At 35.0% G+C, this 23,228-nt stretch overlaps 2 protein-coding genes across 2 annotated transcripts; both read right to left on the reverse strand.

Moving 5' to 3' along the window:
* Positions 1-260: 260 nt before the first annotated feature.
* On the reverse strand, positions 261-3,926 carry LOC107801514 (ADP-ribosylation factor-like protein 8a). The gene is made up of 6 exons (XM_016624853.2): positions 3,728-3,926; positions 1,773-1,854; positions 1,629-1,661; positions 1,412-1,533; positions 710-871; positions 261-502 (listed from the first exon to the last, which is right to left on the reverse strand). Exons 1-6 carry the CDS (start codon positions 3,763-3,765, stop codon positions 385-387), a joined length of 555 nt encoding a protein of 184 aa, XP_016480339.2. The 5' UTR covers positions 3,766-3,926; the 3' UTR covers positions 261-384.
* Positions 3,927-7,529: 3,603 nt separating this feature from the next.
* On the reverse strand, positions 7,530-11,953 carry LOC107801512 (adenylyl-sulfate kinase 3-like). Its single transcript, XM_016624851.2, has 7 exons — positions 11,255-11,953; positions 10,475-10,615; positions 9,304-9,453; positions 9,090-9,208; positions 8,906-8,990; positions 8,186-8,232; positions 7,530-7,847 (listed from the first exon to the last, which is right to left on the reverse strand). The coding sequence occupies exons 1-7, from the start codon at positions 11,562-11,564 to the stop codon at positions 7,749-7,751; spliced, it is 951 nt and encodes a 316-aa protein (XP_016480337.2). The 5' UTR covers positions 11,565-11,953; the 3' UTR covers positions 7,530-7,748.
* Positions 11,954-23,228: the final 11,275 nt, after the last annotated feature.

The following is a 23,228-nucleotide window of genomic DNA, read 5'->3' on the forward strand; positions in this document are numbered from 1 at the left end:
GCTCATCCACAAATTGTAGGGCACAAAATTCTTTCAGTTGTGAGGCATGCAGTTAGTACTGCACAAGGACCATTAACCATTTGATCAAAAGTAGTATTGTACTGGTCCAATTCTAGCTCTATCTTGAATTTTACATTAAATCTTTTGATAGACCAGTTCGATTATCCTACAACCTATGTTACACCGTCAATCTTACTACAAAGTAAGAAGCGTTATGAAATTTACTCTGAATAGAAATGATCTGGCAGCCAAGCTCGATACGAGAAAAGGGGTAAAAATAGGCGGCTGAGCAGCTCTTTCAATCTAGAGATAATTTACAATACAATTTAACAGCCTCACAAATTTAACATACAAATTCAGTAGCAGAAGAAAGGGTGTCATCTTTTAACTCTTTGATTTTGAGTGCTTAACAAGCCAATCGATGACTGAGTCAATATTGATGGAATTTTTGCATGAGATCATATAGCAGCATACTTCTCTGTCAGTTATAGATTTCAATCCCCTGCACAAATGCCAATTGTTCTTAAAAAGAGTCCATCGATTAAAAAAGAATATGTAAGCCTTTCGTTTTATTTGATTACTTCATTTCCAATTTTACCATTCTCAGGGGAGAGATATGTACTTGGTAGGTAAATTTCCCAAACATTTCTCGAATTAACCCAAATGCAAAACTAAGACCAAGCATACTCATAAAATTTTCTCTGCTTACATTTCATCAGTCAAAGCCTGCTTCGACAGGGCTCCAGGCTTGTCAATCTTGTTCCCTAATACCAGCAGTGGAATACCACTCAATGATGGCTTGTTCAACAGGTCATGGAGTTCACTTTTGGAAATGATAAGGTTATCATGATCAGCAGCATCAACAACATAACTGCAGAGAAGGAAAGTAAAGAAGTCACAAACATAATACTAAAGCCTAATAGTTGGAAAAAAATAATACTCAAGCCTATAAGTATAAAATTGCATCTTTAGAAGTGTTTCAAATCCTTGAAATTTTTGGCAAAACTCCTCCTGAAGTCCATGATTAGGCATTGTTCCTTTAGAATTAAGAAATGGTTGAAAACAAGGAATTCTACCGACCCAAGCTGTGTAAAAATAGATCCATAAAGCCCGATAACCTGATCTACAGCTTTTCCTAAAGAAATGTTGGTTGGATAAAACTAAATTCAACCCAAGACCAAAAAGACTCCAATCTGCTATGTGCTGTCTCATACCATCCTATGACTTACAAGAGTATTATGATACCATACATAAGAATAAAGCACTCAAGTAGACAAGGTGAAGTGAATAGCTGATAAAAGAAATCTGGAATATAAGTGAATTCATTTACTTCTAAGTGCAGAAGTTCAGTGAGGTAAGTAAAGCAGCTTCAACTTAAAGAGACTGAATAAGCAAGAGAATAGATGCATACACTATAGCTGAAACTGCACGACAGTATCTTTCCCACATACTACGGAATCTGGGTTGACCTCCAAGGTCCCACAATTTTATAGTGACATTACCTTTAGTCACTTTCCGCATGTTAAATCCCACCTGAATATCCAGTAATTCTCATATTATTATCAAAGAACCTAGTAACATTGAAAGTGGTATCACAGTAATTCTCATATTATTATCAAAGAACTTACCGTTGGTATCATATCTTCACTATATCCACCAGTCTAGAATGAAACAAGTTGAGCAAATTTTGTAAGTCATCACGTATATGGACATAAAAGGTTAACGACAGATGTAAATACTGGCACTAGAAAGGTTGTTAGTCATCTACTCACAGCTATAACATTTACAAGTGAAGTTTTCCCTGCATTTTGCAGCCCTATCAAAGAAAGCTCCATTTCCTGTTTAAAGAAGAGGCTGCAAAATGAAGACGTTTATAAGGACTCATACAGGTGCTACACAAGTGTGAATGCAAAAAGAAACTTCAACAGTTTTATAATACTAGTCCAGCTTAGAATCAAGACAACAGTAAGTTTCCTTTGTCTAACTCGAAAGTGAATATTCAAATTGGAGTAACACAAACAAATTTATACAAACACCAATAGCAAGTAAATGGTCTGTACACAGCACACTGTGTAAACTATTTATGCAATGAGGAAAGACGGATAAACGAAAATAAAAGCAATAATTAGTCCACTGGTGGGGTTCTCAACCCAAACCTCTTGAGCTTGATTGGACGTTCAGAGTTTCAAACATATGGTGGAACTCAAAGAAAACTTTCAACTGCCGAAATGTACAGAAGGAACAAAGGGCCACTGACAATTCTCTTGACAAATTGTTTCTATCTCTCAGTATCTAGACCTTTTTAAGACTAGAAAAAGGTAACCCAACCATACGGCCATGTGACACAACATCTTGTACTAACAACTACACGTTGTGTTTCTAACAAGAGGCAGTCTCGATGACCAGGCAACAAACTGTCTACAGAAACAAACCTCAAGAAGTCACACACGTTGAGTAAGATAAGCCTAAATTCAAAAACCAGAACGTAGTAGAAAAATCTGCAAACAATGGTGAAGAATTACGCTAATATTATCGAATCTGGAACATATATAAAATAAGACGACATGATGCCAAAAGAATAAAGTTTTTGTCAGAGAGATTGATTAAAAAAAGTAAGAATGAGACCATCTAATGCGTAGAAACACTACTTCCAACTCGTAGGATATCTTTGGGGTGCGGAAGACATGTTCGCAAGTTGCAACTTAACTTAAATTTTTTTGAACATCCCAGGACAATAAGTCAAATGAATTCTACTACGACCAATTCATTGGTATTGATGAGGAGTTCACTTCTTGTGAAAGGTTAAACAGCACTTTGAACCACATCACAAATTTATAGGTTCTTTTTTTGGGTGAACAACGATTGAATACAATAAGAATGTGCAGTTTGCAGAGTCCTTTTTTAGATCCTTCTTTTTTCTCTCTTACAAAAAACCCAATGCACCGTCAGTAACTCCTTTCCAAGTGGAAGAAAACGCCAAGGTAAGATAAGCTCATTGGTAAGAGATGAAAAATCCATCCTTTTTGCACACAATTAAAATCTCAGCCACAAAATCCAATCTCCTGTTCATGCACTCACAGTTGGGAAAAGAAATAAATGACTTTTTCTTGATCTCCTATTCCAATTTTCTTTCCACTATATAATAGCTCTTTGTCCATCTATCGCATGTCTTTGATGTTAGTGCTAGAAATTTCTACGATACAACAGGCATATCCGTTAATGATCATTATTACCAAAGTTTAAGAACAAAACTCACATCGGAACCTCAGCAAACCAAAGACTCATTAAAATATAATTCACTAACAATTACAGCTCATCATGTAACAAACAAAAAAGAAACTCACTAACCTAAAATGTGATTGATGGCAAATTTTGCTCATCCTGGAACAAAAACCGAAAAAAAAATCCACAGCTCATCTCATTCAAATTCCAAATATGACCAAAACTCATGGAGAACACTAAATAATCGACGTTAAACTGATAACATACCAAAAAAATCAAAATACACAATTATAAACAAAACGAAGATATGTCTCGGTCTCAAGCAAGTCGGGAGCGCCTATATGAATTTCTTCAACGGTCAAAACTTACAACCTAGAGCTCGCAAAATATTAATCAACTCAATCAATCAACTACAGACTCAATCTCTCAAATTAGTTGAAATCGACTATATAAATCTTAATATATCCATTAATTCATTCCACTTTATATGAAACATAAAACGTACCTTCGAAGCCAATTGAGAAAAGCTTCCCACAGACCCATGGATTACGCGAAAACGAGAGAGAGATAATATACAAATATAATCTCACTATAAACACCGATCTCTCTCTCTCTCCCTTTGTGTGTGTTTTGAATTGAGACTTTAGGAAACTTTACTCTTCTCCTGGCTACTGTTTATCGTACCTGCGTTCAAAAATTGATATGGGAATGAAATGATTGTAGTAGAAGAATACAAAATTTGATATAACATTTGCCCCTTGAAATTAAATGGAATTACGAAATAGTCACTGCAATTGGCAGCTATATTTTCCTGTATGATGAATACGTGGACCAATATGATATCATAAAGTTGTTATAAAGAAGAACACTCGCGAAAAAGTTGCGTGAAGGTCACGACCAATGAGATTTTAAATTGATTGATGATTATTGGACAGTGCATGGTCCGTGAACCTGTCGTCTGTTAATGGACGCGCGTTAAATCCGACAAGTGAAATCCACGCGTGTGCTTCTGATGTCTGGTTTTTATTGGTCATAAAACTGTAGAATTTCCCATCTTTATTTCTGTGATTTTGGAAGGAGTTTAATTTTGTGCACTAATTTGCGTGCTCTCTAATTATCGGTGCTCTCTAATTGCGTAACATTTTTATATTATTAGTTAATTTTATCTGTTATAATATATTAGTTACTGTATTTATTATGCTACTAATTAATTTTTTAATAATTACCTTACAAAAATATCTAATCGTGTAAATATTTTTTGCACTATTAATGTATAAACTTAATCTTTTCTATGGTGAGACAATTGGTAGAGCTTTCTTCCAGAATGATGTTATTGATGTCTGTTGCTATTCATTAGAGGACCTATTAATTGAAGGCATATCGAGAAAAAAATGAGACAACTAATTTTTACAATTAAATGTGTTGGAGAGGAAAAAGTAATACAATCACAAGACAGGAAAATATGTTATGTGAGTGCAATATTAATTATTTCTATATTCTGTTTTTTGGAAACAAAAACGGATATGTTATGTGATTGGCAAATAAAACATAGACAACAGAATTAGACAAGTGAGGCTTGCTCAGTTGGTAAAAGTACCTTCACCCAGGATCGTTAGGTCTTGGATTCGAATCACGCTGGAGAGGAGTATGAAAACATTATAGATTCTCCTAATTTGGGAAGGGTTTAAAAAAAAACTGAAGAATTGAATCACATTGACATTGCAAGCATAATAGAACGATTGAATGCAAATGACAAACGTTATTCATTCCACTTCTGGCCCGTTGATGACAATAAAATAATCATAATTGGTAGGCAAGTGGAGCCAAATTATAAACTCAGTTTGCATAAATGACAATCCACTTATACACAAAGGAAATGTGCAGTTTCGTAATTAATGAGGAGATTTTATTTCACTAATACAATAGAAAATGGTGGACGTGGATAGGGGTATGCATATTTGGCAAAAATAAAATTACCAAACCGAAATAAATAAAATTAGCCCAGTTTCAGTATTTCGGTTTATGATATGATATTTGTTATAAACTTTTATAAATTTTGGTGCTCATACAGTATACGATTTTTCTTTTAAAAAAAGGAAAACAAAATACCGAATACCATATTAAAGCACATGGTTATATACAAAATGGCAAATATAAAAGACAAGCTAAATTCTAAACTAGTGACTTTGTAAATTAGTGTCTTCAACCAAAACTTTAATATAAGCAGTTTGGATTCTATACAATAAAGAATCTACAATTTCTAGAACATGGGTGCACCACTAAAGAAAGGAATTTTTTTTTATTAAGTGAGAATTGATCTATATTTCTCGAGTTAAATAACTTAGTTTTGAACCAAGTGCACCACTTAGACTTTTTTGGAGCATATGTGCCAATAAATAATATTACACCAATTCTAAAAAATATGCACGTAAAATACCTAGTTTGGCAAAGAGATCATGGGTTCACGTACTGCGTATTTTAGGCCTAAATCCGCCCGACAATAAGATTCGTGTATATATATATTATTTATTTTTATTTGAACTTATTTATAATAATGGTGTTCGAGTCATCTTGAACTCATCTTTACTTTCACAAATTTATGTACTCCTTCCATCCCAATTTTCGTGACGGTGTTCTTTCAGAGTCAAATGAGTTGTTCTTTGACCGTAATTTTTTTATTTGCTTTTAAATTTTAAATTATTGTAATTTATAGTACTTTTTAAGTAGTTTTCAAATATGTGAATTTATTTTTAAAAAAATTAAAGATTTTATGTCTAAATATCAGTCAAAAGAGCAAAAAAATGAGTCATGAGTGTTCGAGTATTAAAAAGTTTGAATCTCGAAAAACGAAAAGTATCATATAAATTGGATTAATATTTTTTTTTGTAAGGTTAACATAATTTTTTTAAAATTATCATCACATGGTAATTTTAATTTTACCACTAAACATAATAAAAATAATTTCATACATTTGAATAGCTCAAATCTATTTTTAAGTATAAAAAGAATAGCTACATAAATGTTTTTTTCGGAATTCTCGTGATGATACGATCTCATTTTTTACACTAAGTAGAATGTTAATAATTTCGTATATATGAATAATTCAAATATATTTTGAAGTGAAAATTTTCTTAATCCACTTACGATATTCAATTTTTGAATTTTAAAGCAATACTCTAATGCCCTTAAGCTTGAACCAGACTTCCAACATTGACTGCTCCACCTCAGATTAACTTCTCTCTCTCTCTCTTCTAAATTTAAACCCAAGAATTTTCTGTTCATGGGTATCTTTAATCTTGATCAAAGAATTTGCTCTAATCATTTAGTTATTGCATGATTTCCTTAGTATTAAACATGATACGCGAAGCTTGTTACCCTCAATTTAATTTGTTAAATGGCTACAAAATATTAGTTTTAAATTTGGTAGTTCATGACATTTGACTTTTAGTAATATTATGTCTTATGTGTTGCTCCGGTACGGAGGTGTGAGCAACTGGTTGTGGATGACACGAGAAGAGGTAGAGGGCGACCTAAGAAATATTGGGGAGAGGTGATCAGGCAAGATATGGCGATGCTCCAGATTTCCGAGGACATAACACTTGATAGGAAGATGTGGAGGTCGAGTATTAGGGTTGTAGGTTAGGAGGTAGTTGAATCGTGCCTTACTTCGTACCATTGTGAGACTAGCCATGTAGGGTTTTTGTCTAAGATAGCTATTGGCAATGTTGTGGCTTACTATTTCACTTTTCGGTGCATGTCCTATTTACTAGCTATCACTTTTGCTTTGCGTCTTTCTTTTAGATTTCATGGTGTTTATATTTTTCTTATGATTGTTGTGGTGATACTAATATTTACTAATATTGTCTCCCTTTGCTTTGCATCTTTCTTCTGAATTTCATGGTGTTCCTATTTATCCTATGATTGTTGTTGTGATACTAATATTGTCTCCTTTTTGTCCTTTTTTGTCCTTTTGTCTTTTTTTGAGCCGAGGGTCTTTCGGAAACAATCTCTCTACTCCTTCGGGGTAGGGGTAAGGTCTGCGTACACACTACCCTCCCCAAACTCCATTAGTGGAATTTTACTGGGTGGTTGTTGTTGTTGTTAAAGAAAATAAATTGGATGAGGCTTCCCAATCAAAAAAAAAATATGTCTGATGCTTTCCTCTACTTTTTTTTTCAAGCAACGAACGAGAGTCTCATTTTTAGAATGACTAATTATTAACGTTTTGGTTTAATTTGTTCTCTCTTTTTTTTCTTTTCAATCAGTTTCATGAATCACAATCACAAGTTTGATTGGTAAAATATAACTTTGAAGAGTAATACCGAAATTACCAAATCGCACAAACCAAAACCGAAAAGTAGAAAACCAAACCATACCGAACTTATTTGGGTATGGCGTTGTCATAACATTTTGAAAACCAAAAACCGAAACACCCCGCCGGAATCTTTCAAACCCATACCAAACCGGCCAATGAACACCCCTAGATACAAACTGAAATTGCAGGTATGCAGATAAGGCTCGAGCAGTTACGCTTTCAGGTAACCTTTTTCATCCAAGTATGAGATCACTGTATCAGCCAAATCATTAGGAGAATCAAATAGCCCTCGGTTCTGATGTAAAATTATCTGCACATCGGAAAAATTACAAGACCACATGTAAGTAATATGAGCTTTGAGGAGGAGGATAAGTAATTTGCTATTATATCCTCTTTAAGCAAGCATGATGCAATCAAATGAATATCCAAAGATAGTTGAGAGTTGAGACTAACATAACTCAGAGATTGGAGGATTGAAATTACTTGTATCAATGGCTTATACGGACTCATCCTAAATTTGTTACAGTAGGTCAAATATTGTAGTTTAAAAATGCTGATATTCTGAAAGGAGGCGACAGCAGAATCTAGGAGCACAATCAACCCCCTTATGTACAGCATGTTAAGCAAGACGAACAGACTTGACCTTACCTCAGACTTTAGGGGTGGCTCGTATGGATCATCAATACCGGTAAAACCTGCAAAGTACAAAGTGAAATGCTAAATAACGTGACGTTTTAGGTGAAATAAAAATCTAAAAAATAAAACCAGCAGAAAGAGATAAACGAAGAAGATGAGGTAGGGGTGTAAACTTAGTGCATACAAGTGTCGCTCACCAACTTGTCCAAGGTTGGGCGGTGTATCTAAAAGTTTGGTCTATATTGGCTATCTAGATAGCAAAATTGACCCACAAAAATTTGATAAAAATTAGAAAAAGAAATTGTTGGTTTGGTTTCCCATTTCTCTCTATAAAGAAAAGTTGATTGCAGTTTGACTTGGTAATTAGACAAATTATAAGAAAAACAAACCCATAAAATGGTTGAGTCGGTCGAGTTGAATATGAACCATTGTTTAGGATAAATTAACACACTAACTTTGGGCATATTGCCTCATGACTTCATTGAAATTTGATCCAACTTGCCCGTTTAACATCCCTAAAGAAGAGTATCTTCTGCCTGCAGCAACAGGGCCGAAAACGTTCAAGCCAGGCAACTTGATATTGAGGAAAGCAGATCATCAGAACTTCCCTGCTGATAACCTCGGACTTTCAACTGACCACCCTCATCCATCAAGATTGTAAATAAAGCTTTCTGATATAAAATGCTAACTCACAAAAACAAAGAAAAGAGAGATCGAGATAGCAGACAATACCTTTTATTTTCCCTGCTCGAGCAAGTTTGTACAATCCCTTAGGATCCCTTGCCTCACATACATGCAGAGGAACATCCATGAACACCTAAAAAAGTTATCTAGCTCAATCAGCTAATAATATGTGCCAAACAGCAACGGCTCACTGGAGAATCTAATCCTTTGAGAACCATTTCCCATCACAAACCTCAATGAAATCCCCTTCTGCCAGTAAAGCGCGACAGGCATCTCGCTCCTTCCTGTAGGGAGATATCAAACTGGCAATGCAAATAATTCCAGCATCCGCAAAAAGCTTTGCCACCTCCCCTATTTATAAGCATTTGGAAATGTTAGGTTTCCAAGAGAATAAATGAGAGGGCTTCTGGAAATATTTGCAAAGCAAAGACAAAAAAGAAGCCAACCTATACGTCTTATATTTTCTGCTCGATCTTCTGCTCTGAAACTAAGATCACGATTCAGACCATGGCGAACATTATCACCATCAAGGATGTAGGTGAGTTTTCCTCTAGCGTGTAAGCCACGACCTAGAGCACATGCCAAAGTGCTCTTCCCTGAAATCAAGTTGAATGTATAAAAAAGTTGGTGTGTGTGTGTGTGAGAGAGAGAGAGAGAGAAGGCCTTAGAAAAAAATTTGAAAATAAGAGTAGCGAAGAGGACAGCAGTACCTGATGCTAAATAATAGGTAGTATCATGAAAGAAACTAATCAACATTAAGAGAAGAAATTACTATTCATATTAAAATGTTCTGCCACAATCATTCTTAGGTGCTTCCAAATCAGGGCAAACTCATAGAGGATCTTGCAATAGCGTGTCGACTAATAATGTTCATTTCAGTTTAGCAGTATGATCGACACTGCATTTGAAACTGAAATCAAGTACAATGTTTTCCAGCATATTACTCTACCTCCAGGTTCCCCTGATGAATATTGAATAGTGTCAAACTAATGACAACTGTGCTTCTTAACCAGTATTTGGTGTTCATCGAGCATACCTACTAATAGGACTCAGAGATAAAGGTAATGTTGCAAGTACACTCAACATTATCTTATCGTTTCTTAATATCGTAGTTCAATTAACTCAACTTGATAGAATAACCAATCTGACAAAAGAAAGGGGTAACGTAGAGGGCCTTATTCTGATTTGGATTTTGGCTATTCTGCTTTTGGTAGGTTTGATGTCATCTTTTCTGACGGAAGATTGAATCCCATAAATCATACAAATGGCATCTAGCTTTACAAGAGTATTTAATTAAAACTTTCATACTTCATTGGGTAGTTTCTATTGCCCTATAAAAGCACAAATTTGGCAAAGGCTGCTTGCACCGAGTTGTTCTCCTTCGATATTCGTAAGAAGTAATCATGTGATGTGAAAATCATTTAGTAACTGTTGCTCTTGTGCATTATTGAGCAAAGATATGCATGCAAAGCCCAAGTTCTAATCAGAACAGTACCCAAAAATTTAGAAAATGGATTGTAATACATGATAGAAAACATCTGGCAAGAGAGTCACAGAAAGAGAGAAGAGAGAAAAAAATTGAGAGCTAATATGAGGCTTCTGGCATTTTAAACTGACCTGAGCCACTGAGGCCAGTTATCCATATAACACAACCCCGTTGCTGAAGCAACTCCTCTCTGTCACATTTCTCTACAGAACATTTGTGCCAGACAATGTTTGTCGAATTCCCAATTGTAGACATTTGAGGTATACTGTTACCTAGTTAGATGATTGTCAGATTAGTAACTAAATTTTCGTGAAGCAAAATTGCAAGTCATAATACAATGTGAATAAAGATGGACTAATCCCTCGTCCTTTTCATGAACACTCGAAATAAGCCACGACTTATGGAAAAAACAAATTATTACGTCCACTAGAAATAAGAACTAAGAAGTCATAATTCGTTGAAAAATTATACTGTGCAAATAGGGCAAAAACAATTTTTTTGGTTATATAAGTTGTTGAATCCCCCTGACATAAGAGAGATCTAGTGAAGTGGCAAACGGGGTTAAAAGATGGCTAATTTAAAACCCCCTTGTATTAATTCCTGGCTGCAGTCAGATAAAATATAAATTAATTAGAAGCATTGAATTAGATTAAAACTGTGGCCCAAATACAAGGAAGTCACGGGTTCACAACAAGCAAAAAGCTTTCTATTTTGTTACAACAGCAAATGACAATATTGAATCCAGAAGTCAACTTTTCACATTGATTTAGCATAATATAAACCAGCACAGCAATCTAAACTAGCAAAAAAATGTATATTTGAATTCTAAATTTCAGTATTTCTTTACTAAGCAGAATTATTAAGCATAAAAAAAAGGAAACAAATCGAGAGAAAAAGAAAAGAGCGCCTACCAGAAAAGCCATGGCAATCATTTATAGGCATATCGTCGTTGGAATCACATCCTGTCCGACGAACATTTTCAGCTTTTCCGTTGACATGAGCCGTTGTAGAAGCTTCGATCGCTCTTAAAGGCGCTACGAAGCTCGTTTTGACCTCGGTACCGAAAATGCTGAAGCCGAATGATTTATTACATGCCGGTAGCTTTTGAAACCCTAACTTCCCGGACGACGGCTCCGGGAGATCAAATTCCGGTGAAGTCCGATAAATCGATGAACATTTTCCAATCGTAGTCATTTTGAATCGCAATGACCGAACTATCATTTCTTCGCAATAATAAACTCCAAGATGTACACTTATAATAACAATAAATACATAAAAAAAATATTGAGTAAAAATGAAGATAAAGAAAAAAAAAATATTAATTAGCCCATATGTACAGAGGCGAGAGAGGGACGCATGAGAAAATGAAAATGTAAGTTGGTGGCGGCGGGATTCACGGCGGATTTATGGTGGTGATGATTTATGGCGGTGGTGAATGGTGGCGATCCATTTCCATTTATATGTCGTTGGTTTCTGGGCAAAGCAGAAAATGGTGATAGCGAAGAGAGGATCTTCCTTTGAAATGTGGAATCAAGGTACATGTAAAGCATGGCACGAGGGACGCGTATGGAATATTAAGCAGATTTAACATTTTAAACGAGCGATCACCAAGTTCAACATGTAAACACTCATATTAAAGTTTAAACAAAAAATCGCTCAACTGTAGAAACAATATAATATCTATCATCAATTTGTCATTTTCCTTCTTCCAAGCAATTTTTTCTGATAGTAGGTAAAGTGGAATAGTTTTTTGTTACAAAATAGCTTAGTGATTTTTTGTGATGTTAACGAAAATGAAGTGACCTTTTAATTATACAAGTAATTTAACAACCTCAGTATAACAAAATAAAAATTAAATGAGCTTTGTGAAATAAATGCCTGAATCTAATATTTCAAAAAATTGTTGCATTAATCGTGAAATACTTATTAATTAGAAATATATTACTAGTTCGAACTTCGAACTTGCAGGTGCTTGCCCGCACCCACGATTGAGAGTGGATTTGTCTGTCAGTTTAAAAGGATCCTTATCTTAAATATTGAATCATTAATGGCTTGTTTGGCCAAGTCTCAAAAGTACCTTTTTTTTTTTTTTAGACTTGAGTTGTTTGACCAAACTTTTTTTGGGGAAAAAATATTTTTGGGAAGAAGCAAAATTAATTTTGAGAAGAAGAACAAGTAGGTTATTTTAAGCAAAATATAGTATATACCAAAATAATCTTGCTTATTTTAAATCTAATACTTAGGATATTAATGTATAAGTATTTCTTCTTATTTTTATTATAGTTTTCTAATATATAGTGGTTTTTGGGATGAATACTTTTATATTTGTTGAATGCTTTTGATATATTTAAATTATTTTAAAAGAATTAAAGTACTTTTTAATTTTATTTTTATATTTTACTTAAATAAAATGGAAAAAGAAGAAGAATCTTTGATTTCTTTTTTGATCTTTGAAGTAATAAGACTATTCAAATTCCAATATTCATGGAGAAAGAATAGTAATAAATGTAAAGAAGAGTTCATGCGCCCATGCTAAAGTTTCAATTAATTCCTGCCAAGAAATTAAGAACATAAATCCAGTAGCCCAAACAAGATGTCCAAATAAGAACATCCTTATTGTCTTTAATAATAAATTTTTGTGATCATTTATTTACTTATATAATATTAAACTATTAAGTAAATATCTTTATAGTAAGAAGAAGAATCTTTGATTTTTTTTTGAAAAGGAGTAACCGGACTTCTTTGAAGTAATAAAACTATTCAAATTCCAATATTCATGGAGAAAGAATCATAATAAATGTAAAGAAGAGTTCATGAGCCCATGCTAAAGTTTCAATCAATTCCTGCCAATATCCACGCCAAGAAATTAAGAACATAAATCCAGTAGCCCAAACAAGATGTCCAAATAAGAATATCCTGTTATTGTCTTTAATAATAAATTTTTGTGATCATTTATTTACTTATATAATACTAAAGTATTAAGTAAATCTCTTTATATCTTTATTCGTAATTTGATACTTAAAAGTACTATTTAAAAAGTTTGGCCAAACACAAATTTATTGCTCAAAAGTACTTTTAATATTAATTAATCAAACACAAACTATTTTAAAAAAAAAGAGTACTTTTAAAAAAAATTCTATTTTGTTATAAAATATAGCTCAAAGTAATAATATAGAACAAAGAAAAACAAGCTAAGAGATATAAAGAGAAATAGATGAGAGATTCTTATTTCTTCTTCAATTGCGTATATTTTCCTATCTATTACAAGGCATTTATATATGCATGAAAAATGAAGAAAAATATGTCATTGAATATGTCATTAAGCATAGAAATATGTCATTGAATATGTCATTAATCATTTGAGAAGATCATGGAGGAAGAATAGACATCCACCATAATTTGATTTTTCTTATAATACTCCCCTTTGGATGTCCGTAGATAATGTGCCTCGTTAAAACCTTATTAGGAAAAAACTCTATGGAAAAAAAAATCCTAGTGAAGGAAAAAGAGTACACATGTTTAGAAATACACATTTTGGTTGCCTCGTTAAAAACCTTGCAAGGAAAATCCAGTGGGACAAAACCTTGTAAGGGAAAAAGAGTACAACGCGTATTAACTCCCCCTGATGAGAGCATCAATTCACATCCTTGAGCCTTCGCATCCCAATCTTGTACACTAGTTTCTTGAAGGTTGACGTCGGTAGAGATTTGGTGAACAAATCAGCCATATTATCACTTGAACGGATCTGTTGCACATTGATATCACCATTCTTTTGAAGATCATGTGTGAAAAATAACTTTGGTGAAATGTGCTTTGTCCTATCCCCTTTTATGAATCCTCACTTCAATTGGGCTATGCATGTTGTATTGTCTTCATACAAAATTGTGGGTAGTTTATCACACTTCAAACCACATTTGTCTCGAATAAGGTGTATTATAGACCTCAACCATACACTTTCTCGACTTGCTTCATGAATAGCAATTATCTCAGCATGGTTAGATGAAGTAGCCACGATTAATTTCTTAGTTGATCACCAAGATATGACAGTGCCTCCATATATAAACACATAGCCTGTTTGAGATCGAGCCTTGTGTGGATCAGATAAATACCCAGTATCAGCATAACCAATAAGATCGGGACTGCAATCATTGTCATAAAATAATCTCATATCGGTAGTCCCTTTTAGATACCGCAATATGTGTTTGATTCCATTCCAATGTCTCCTTGTAGGAGCAGAGTTATATCTTGTTAAGACACTAACTGAAAAAGTTATGTCAGACCTTGTAATGTTAGAAAGATACATTAGTGCACCAATTGCACTAAGATATGGTACTTCGGGACCAAGAAGCTCTTCATTATTTTCATGAGGTCAAAATTGATCTTTATTTATATCGAGTGATCTCACAACCATCAGGGTACTCAATGGATATGCTTTATCCATATAGAATCTCTTTAAAATCCTTTTAGTGTATGTTGATTGATGGACAAAAATTCCATCTTTCATATACTCAATTTGTAGACCACGACAAAATTTTGTCTTTCCAAGATCTTTCATTTCAAATTCTTTATTTAAATAGTTTACTGATTTAGGAAGCTCCCTAGGAGTTCCAATGATAATTAAATCTTCAACATACACGCCGATTATAACAAATTTAGATCCAGATCTTTTTATAAAGACACAAGGACAAATTGAATCATTCTTGTACCCTTCTTTCAACAGGTACTCACTCATGCGATTATAACACATGTGCCCTGATTGTTTCAATCCGTTTAAAGATTTTTGAAGCTTTATTTAATAAATTTCTTGAAAACCTTAATATGCTTCAGAACAATTTAAATCGTTCAATGATTTTCATTATACACATATCAAGTTTTTCTTGTATTGCCAGATTAAAACCTGAAATGGCGACATCCACCATAGGAGAATATGTCTCTATATAATCAATGCCAGGATATTTATAAATCTTCTTCTGACACAAGTCATCTTTATGTCTATCGACTTGACCTTTTTTTTTTTGCACAGGAATACATTTATACCTCCACTGGCTTTATATTTTCAGGTGTTGGGACTATCCGTCCAACTTCATATTTTTCAGGTGAAATCAATTTTCATTGCGAATTTTTCATTTGGCTAATCATTTATCTGTCCAAATTTCATGACAGATTTGAGCTCAAGATCCTCGTCAATATTAATTATATTGAGCGCTACATTATATTAACAATATCGTCGACGATCATTTTATATCGGTTTTACTATTACCCAATAAAGACATGACTTATTGAGATCTCTTTATCTTATTATTTTCAAGTACTTGAGCCTCTCCCATGAGGTCTTATGAAATGTTATGTCGTGGTGGTCTTCTAGAGCACTTGCCTCCTTATTATGACCATCTTGAACATTTGCTCATCTTCTTCTTCAAGGAGTTTTATCTTTGGAACATATACTCTATTCATTATGAACTTTATTTTATTTGGAGCATTAGCAACTGAATATGACATTTAGCTTTGGGTCAGCAAATATGCCTGGCAATATTTTACAAATGAATTATCACTTGAACTTCAAGTTCAAATTTTCTCGTACGAGGATCTAGATGTACTCATAATAATTTATTACATGCATTACTTTTTCAGCTGCCCATTTTCTTCCCCTATTGTTCGAATCACCAACACATATCCCTAGACTTATTTGGGGATCCATCTTTGTGCATTGTGGTGGAACAATTAAATCATATAGCATATTCATATTTCTAGATAGAAATTATTTGGTTCCTGACCCTGAACCAATTGTGATAGGGAGAACTTATCATAACTTGGCTAGATGCGTACAAGTGTCATTGTATATTAAATAATACATCACATACAAAATTTTATTTTGGCAGTTTTGTTCTCATAACCAATGGTTTATATATAATTGGAGGCATACAATTTCTGCTAAATGATACTTATGGTGTACTCATACTACACTTCTACATATTTTTGTGCAGAGCAATGTAAATTGGAGGCAGTTGATCGTTAGCTAGCTGTATAGATCTTGTTGTGGAGACTCAAGGTAAACATGTTGCTGCATTCGCAGGCTTAGGAGTCACCTTCCGATATTGTTCTTGCACTATTTTATTTCTACTTCAAAACAATTGTATTTATAGGTTTTCTAGTAACTCAATAGAGCTTATGACTTGTATTACCGGTTTTGGGAATTGTAAATTTTATAGAGATTTTAATTATAAAAATAAAAAATAAAAACTTATTAGATGTTATTTAATTATTATTGTTATTCAATAAATGTTAGGCTTACCTAGTCCCTAAGACTAGGTGCCATCACGATACCCAACAGAGGTAAAATTGGGTCGTGACAAGTTGCTATCAGAGCTCTAGGTTCATAGGTGCTACGAGTCATAAGAGAGTTTAGTAGAGTCTTGCGGATCGGTACGGAGACGTCTGTACTTATCTTCGAGAGGCTACAGAACTGTTAGGGAATTTCCACTTCTTTCATTCCTGTCGTGCGAATTGTTTTGATTGTTGAATTTGAGCCTTTGTATTTCTCTCATTGATGGTGAGCACACATGCTACCAGGTCAGCTAAGCAGGCACCCGTGCATTCTGCTAGGGTCGCAATAGGTCGGGGCCGAGGTAGAGGCCGAGGAAGGACACGTGCCGCAACTAGAGAACCTGTCAGAGCAACAGTTGAGAAGCCATCAGTAGCACCAGTTGGGGGACATGTATCAGTAGCACATGTTGTTACCCGGCCTTCAGGAGACTTTTAGCATAGTTCTTGAATATGTTTGATATATTAACTCAGGCGGGATTGACCTATGTTGTACCAAATATTTCACAGATTGGGGGAGTATCTCAGACTCTTACCGCCTGTACTCTAGAGCAGCAGGTTCAATTGGTCAGTTTTCGAGTATATTACCGGCACATCCTGTTATTCCGGTTCAGCATGAGGTCAAGCCAGAGGCATCAGAAGAAGAACTAAAGAAACTTGAGATATTTAAGAGGTATAGTCCACCTACCTTCAGTGTCACAGCTACCGAGGATGCCCAGGGATTTCTAGAAATGTGTCACAGTATTCTCCGCACTATGGGTATTGTGGAAGTGAGCGAAGTTACCTTTACTACATTTCAGCTGTCAGGATCAGTGTATTAATGGTGGAACGTTTATGAAGAAGTTAGACCAGTCGATGCCATACCACCAACTTGGGCTTATTTTTCTGAGATGTTTTTTAAAGAGTTTGTTCCCCAGACTCTCCAAGATGTATGGCACATAGAGTTTGAACGGTTGCTTTAGGGCACCATGATGGTGTCAGAATATGCTATCAGGTTTAGTGAGTTAGCCCGTCATGTACCTATCTTGGTTCCTACAGTTAGAGAGTGAGTCTGTAGATTCATTGAAGGGCTCGATTATGATTTTAAAATATGTATGGCTCGAGAGTTGCAGACTGACATTCCATTTCAGCAAGTAGTATAGACTTCCAAGATGTTAGAATATGTTCGAAGTGAGGAGAAGGAGTCTAAAGAGGCCAAAAAGTCTCGGAACTCTAGAGGATTTAGTAGATTCTACTATGCAGTTATTACTCATCATGCGGAGGCTCAGGCAGTCAGGCAGCCAGTCAGCCTAGTCCGCAATTCAGAGTACTCGTAGTGCTCCAATTAATACTTTTAGTGCACCACCAACACAAGATTCTTAAAGTGGGTATTTCAGCTATCCGGCACAGACTCAGCACGAGCAGTCGCGACCTCAGATAGGTTGTTATAAGTGTGATGATACTAGGAACATCATAAGAGATTGTCCCGTACTTGGAAGAGGCGAATTTCATCAAAATGCTCAGGCTACAGGCTTTATTCCAGTTAATATTCCACGTGCACAGCCAGTAAGAGGTGCAGGACGGGCTGGTAGTGGGCGCCCTAGAGGGGAGGCCCAACCCGTTGATATATTTGCTATGGTGTGGTTGAGGCCACTACACCAGATGGTGTCGTTACAGGTACTGTCCCGATTTGTTATAAAAGGATATTTTTCCTTAATTTGATTCGGTTATGAATATTGAGGCGAGTCCTTCTAATATGCTCCGCTTATGGGTAAGCTTCGTAATTTTGTGACCCACTTATATGTTTATCCCTGTTGGGAGATTTGAAGATGTTAGCCCGTGTTTATCATTTTTATTTTGTACACTACTGAGGGCTATAAGTTCAAAAGTAACTTTATATTACTCACTATAGTGGGTTTTGATGTGATTTCGAAATAACTGATCTCAATTTTATGAATTATATGCCATATTGGTATGAGGGTTCATTATATGTTGTTAAAAAAAAATTGTTTACGGAATTTATTGAAAAGAAGAAAGAAAGGAAATTGAAAATTTTAGTTGGCACAATGTGCAAAATACTTGTGATTTAGAGTTGAGAACGAGATCCTCACATTTTTATATGATATGAAATATTTAAACTAGGCTACGAGCCGCGGTGGAAGTTATGTAAGGACAAGGTCCTTGTGGTGAAATTTTTTTGAGTTTTAATTCTGTGAAATTTAATTTGTACTATAGTAATAATATGGAGTCATGCTTGTTAGGCTTATTTGATAATTCTTGTATATTGTTCTGTGCATATTTAGTCATTTTCGTGTTGTAAGCATTGAGTTTTAGCCTATGAGGTGAGTGCCCAGGTGGCGTTAAATGTGACTCATTAATCCGAGTAAGTAATTATGAGGCCTTCATGCCTCGCGTGTTGCCATCAGTGTTGTGAAGAATTAGATATGAGATTTTGGTTAAGATGAGATTAATTGAGGATGCTGAAATTAATTATAAACAACTATTATGATCAGAGTTGTGGTTATCGACATACGTATGATGTGTGCGTAGGCACGATTTGCTACAGCCGGTTGAGACTAATACCGTGTGTTGATGTGAGGAATTTGAAATTTATTGGAGTGTAAAAAAATTGACTTTAAAGCTTATAAGTGTGAATAAAAGAAATAATCTCCACTGAGATGATGTTGTCGGACCCCTGTTGAATTTATGGTGACATAGAATTACTCGTGAGTATGTGTGAAATAATGCACTCAGTAATTTAATGTCATCAGAATAATTCTTGGCACGTTCGAGGACGAACGTATGTTTAAGAGGGGAAGAATGTAACGACTCGACTTGTTGTTTTACGAATTAACGCCCCGTTCAGTGACTTAAGTTCTCGATCAACTTCGTAATATGTATTATGACCCGCGGATTTGGTCGAGTTTAATTTTCGGAAGATGCGGAATTAAATTAAAAGAATAATTCCTATTTAGAAGCAAAAATGGAAAGAGTTGACCAGAGAGTTGACTTTTGAGCAAACGTTCCAGAAATGCAACTTTGATGATGTAAATATCTTCGTATGGTGATTTCGGACTTAGGCATGTATCCAGATTTGGATTTGGAAGTCTTTAGGACAATTCGACGCATTTTGGCGAAAGTTGGAAAATAAAAGATTTTGAAAAATTCGACTGAAGGTGGAACTTTTGATAAGGAGGTCGGATTTCGATTACGCAAATTGTAATAGCTCCATTACGTCATTTATGACTTGTGTGCAAAATTTGAAGTCATTACGTATTAATTTGATACGTTTCGGCGCAAAATATAGAAGTTGAAAAATTTAAAAACTCATAATTCGATTCGATGAACGATTCATAATTTCGGCGTTGTTTGACGTGATTTGAAGCCTAGACTAAGTCCTTATTGTATTTTTGGATGTGTTGGTATATTTGTTTAAAGTCCAGAGGCCCTCGGGTGAGTTTCAGATGGTTAACTAATCAATTTTTCGACTGGTGCTCAGGTCTGGTTTTCTTCTACGCGATCGCGTGAGAAGGTCCGCGATTGCGTAGGCTTGAGTGAGCAGTGGAGATTTTACTCTATGCGATCGCGTGTAGGGAACCGCAATCACGTAGCTTGAGAACATTGTGCATCGCGAACGCGTGGACTAGGCCGCGTTCGCATAGAGGAATGAGGCAGAAGGCTGGGCCACACATTTGCTCTAAGAGATTGCATGTGGCTGTCCGCGGTTGCGTAGGGCTGAGGATCCTGTGATTCGCGATAGCGTGAAGGACACCGCGATCGCATAGAGTCTTTTCTGGGCAGCTTGCAATTGCACTTCGCGATCGCTGGACTTTGTCTGCGATCGCATAGAAGAAATCACTGGGAAGAATGTTTAAGTTCTGAAAATGGGACTTTGTCCCATTTTTTATTTTTACCAAATTGGAGCTCGGGAAGAGGCGATTTTCGGGAGATTTTCAAGGAAAACAACGGGGTAAGTGTTTTTAACTCAATATTGGTCAAATTACCCGAATCCATGATTGTTTTTAACATTTAATTGGTGAATTAAGTTGGAAGATTTAGAAAATCCTCTTAGTTTAAATTGAAGATTTGAGGGTTAAGTTGATATCAGAATTTGATAAAATTGGTATGGTTGAATTCATATCGGAATGGGTGTTCGAATTTCATGAAAATTATGTCGGGTTCCGAGAGGCTAGCCATGCATTGACTTTTGTTGACTTTTTGGAATAAATTTTTAAGTCGATGTATTATTATCCGGAATTGTTTCCGATAAATTTTAATGAAGTTGTACAACTAATTTGGATAGATTTGAGCTGTCAAGAGGTCAATTCAAGCAAGAAGGTGATTTTTGGAATATTAGCATAACTTCAAAAAGGTAAGTATCTTGCCTAACCTTGAGTGGGGGAAATTTCCCTTATGCATTGAGTCTTATGTGTAATTTGTGTAATTACAAACGATGTATGCGAGGTGACGAGTACGTACTTGGTTTATATGTGCAAATTACATTGGTTAAGATTCTTAGACGCCCTTATGTATTAAATTGAAAATTATTGGCACTTATTAAATCCTTTAATTGTCTTGCCTAAATCCTTGTTTTGTTGCATATTTACTTTGGGACTACGAGGCGGTACCTCGACAGATCCCTGTCCTGCATATTTACTTTTGGGACTACGAGATGGTACCTCGGGAGATCCCCCGTTGAGCATTTAATTTTGGGACTACAAGACGGTATCTCGGGAGTGCCCTTTGTTGACATCTCTCTATGGTTGCACTTGTCTTTGGTTATTTTTTATTTTCGTGATAGGTCAATCCTTGTGATATGACGTGATGTAGTATTTGATTTTACTATGTGTTTTTATTCTTTGTTGTATTGTGTTGGCTTGGGCTTTTTAGTACGAGACTCTGAAGATTTATTCATTCCTGGTTTTTGCCGGTTTTTTATGACTGAGTTGTTTTAAATAAAAGAAGTTACTATTATGTTTTAAATTAATAAGTTTTACATCCGAAGCAATAGATTATCTAATGTTTTATTTAAATTGAAATGTCATTTTCTTTACTCAAACTATTTCTAAAATAAGCTCATTTCTTTGTTGAATTTTTACTTGGTTTAAAAAAAATTATAACCTTACTTTATTGAAAATTAATTAATCGTGCGGATTTTATGTATAGACATATTTGGCACGAGAGTTGTCTGTGTGGTTGTGATTGAGATATGGTCACGAGGTGCTGTGAGAATATAAAAGGAGGTCGAGAACCGTATTTTATGATTATGATATGAAATATTTATTTGAAAGAGTCTTATATTCGAAGGATACTTATTTGAAGAAATATATTTGGAGGGTATTTATTTGAAGAAATTATATGTCAATGACTTGTTTAATTGGTTTTACTTATGTTTCTTATTCGTTTGAGTAATAATTATGGTGTTTTGCTGCCTTACTGTTTATATCACTAGTGGATTATTGTTGCTATCACTGCTGTTTATTTTTAATTATTTTGTATGGCACATGTTATTTGACTAGTGAGTGTCTTGACTGTACCTCGTCACTACTCCACTGAGGTTGGTCTTGATACTTACTGGGTACCGACTGTGGTGTACTAGTACTACACTTCTGCACATTTTTGTGCAGAGCTAGGTAAATTGGAGTCAGTTGATTGTTAGCTAGCTTTACAGATCTTGCTGTGCAGACTCAAGGTAAACTTGTTGCTGCATTCGCAGGCTTCGGAGTCACCTTCCTATTTTGTATTCACACTGTTTTATTTCTACTTCAAAACAGTTATATTTATAGGTTTTCTAGTAACTCAATAGAGCTTATGACTTGTACTACCGGTTTTGAGAATTATAAATTTTATAGAAATTTTTATTATAAAAAAATAAAATAAAAAATTGTTAGATGTTATTTAATTATTGTTGTTATTCGGTAAATGTTAGGCTTACCTAGTCCCTAAGACTAGGTGTCATCACGATACCCAATGGAGGAAAAATTGGGTCATGACATTTTTCTTTTTGTTCTTTCTTTTTCTTGCCTTTCCTTCTCTTCATTTATTTTCTCTTTTTGTTCCTTGATATCTCTTTCAAGTTCCTTGTCTCTCCCCCAAACTTACATTTTTAGCCAATTGTTTCACAAGAGTGTTAAGGAAAGCTCGGGTGCCAAGAGAGGGTCACGATAAAACGGATAAAGGCTTGTAACATGGTTATCAAATGAGAAAGGTTTTAGGCTCAAATGGGTTGACTAGGTATAACAACATTGGTGGGAAATGGAAAACTTCAAACGGGTCAAGGAAAGCCTACAATCACTTTTCAAGCCAAGCAAAACTTAAAATTTCGCCTAGAAACACATTTGGGGCAAGTTCTAGACCATTATCACGGGTACTTGGACTTGCAACAATAACATCTCACCTCTCACGCAGCTGGATTGTTAAAGAGGATAGAGTCGAGGGCCCAAAACGACTATTTTCAAGATTAAAAATCACTATGGTTCGATTAAACCACTCGATGATTGTCTAAATCAACACAAGAGTCACAAGGTCACTAACTAGAGTTATTTCTTTCCAAAAACCCTTGTTTTTAACCAAAAGTACGTAGTT

This window comes from Nicotiana tabacum, chromosome 17 (genome assembly GCF_000715075.1).
Source record: "Nicotiana tabacum cultivar K326 chromosome 17, ASM71507v2, whole genome shotgun sequence".
NCBI lineage: Eukaryota > Viridiplantae > Streptophyta > Magnoliopsida > Solanales > Solanaceae > Nicotiana > Nicotiana tabacum.

Coding starts and splice junctions, on each gene's coding strand:
- LOC107801512 (XM_016624851.2), bottom strand. CDS start 11,564: ATGATAGTTCGGTCATTGCGATTCAAAATGACTACGATTGGAAAATGT. Junction 9,209..9,303: donor AGAAAATATAAGACGTATAG/GTTGGCTTCTTT, acceptor GCTTATAAATAG/GGGAGGTGGCAAAGCTTTTT. Junction 8,233..8,905: donor TCGAGCAGGGAAAATAAAAG/GTATTGTCTGCT, acceptor TGTACTTTGCAG/GTTTTACCGGTATTGATGAT.
- LOC107801514 (XM_016624853.2), bottom strand. CDS start 3,765: ATGGGTCTGTGGGAAGCTTTTCTCAATTGGCTTCGAAG. Junction 1,855..3,727: donor TTTCTCAATTGGCTTCGAAG/GTACGTTTTATG, acceptor TTCATTTTGCAG/CCTCTTCTTTAAACAGGAAA. Junction 872..1,411: donor CGTGCAGTTTCAGCTATAGT/GTATGCATCTAT, acceptor CCTTCTCTGCAG/TTATGTTGTTGATGCTGCTG.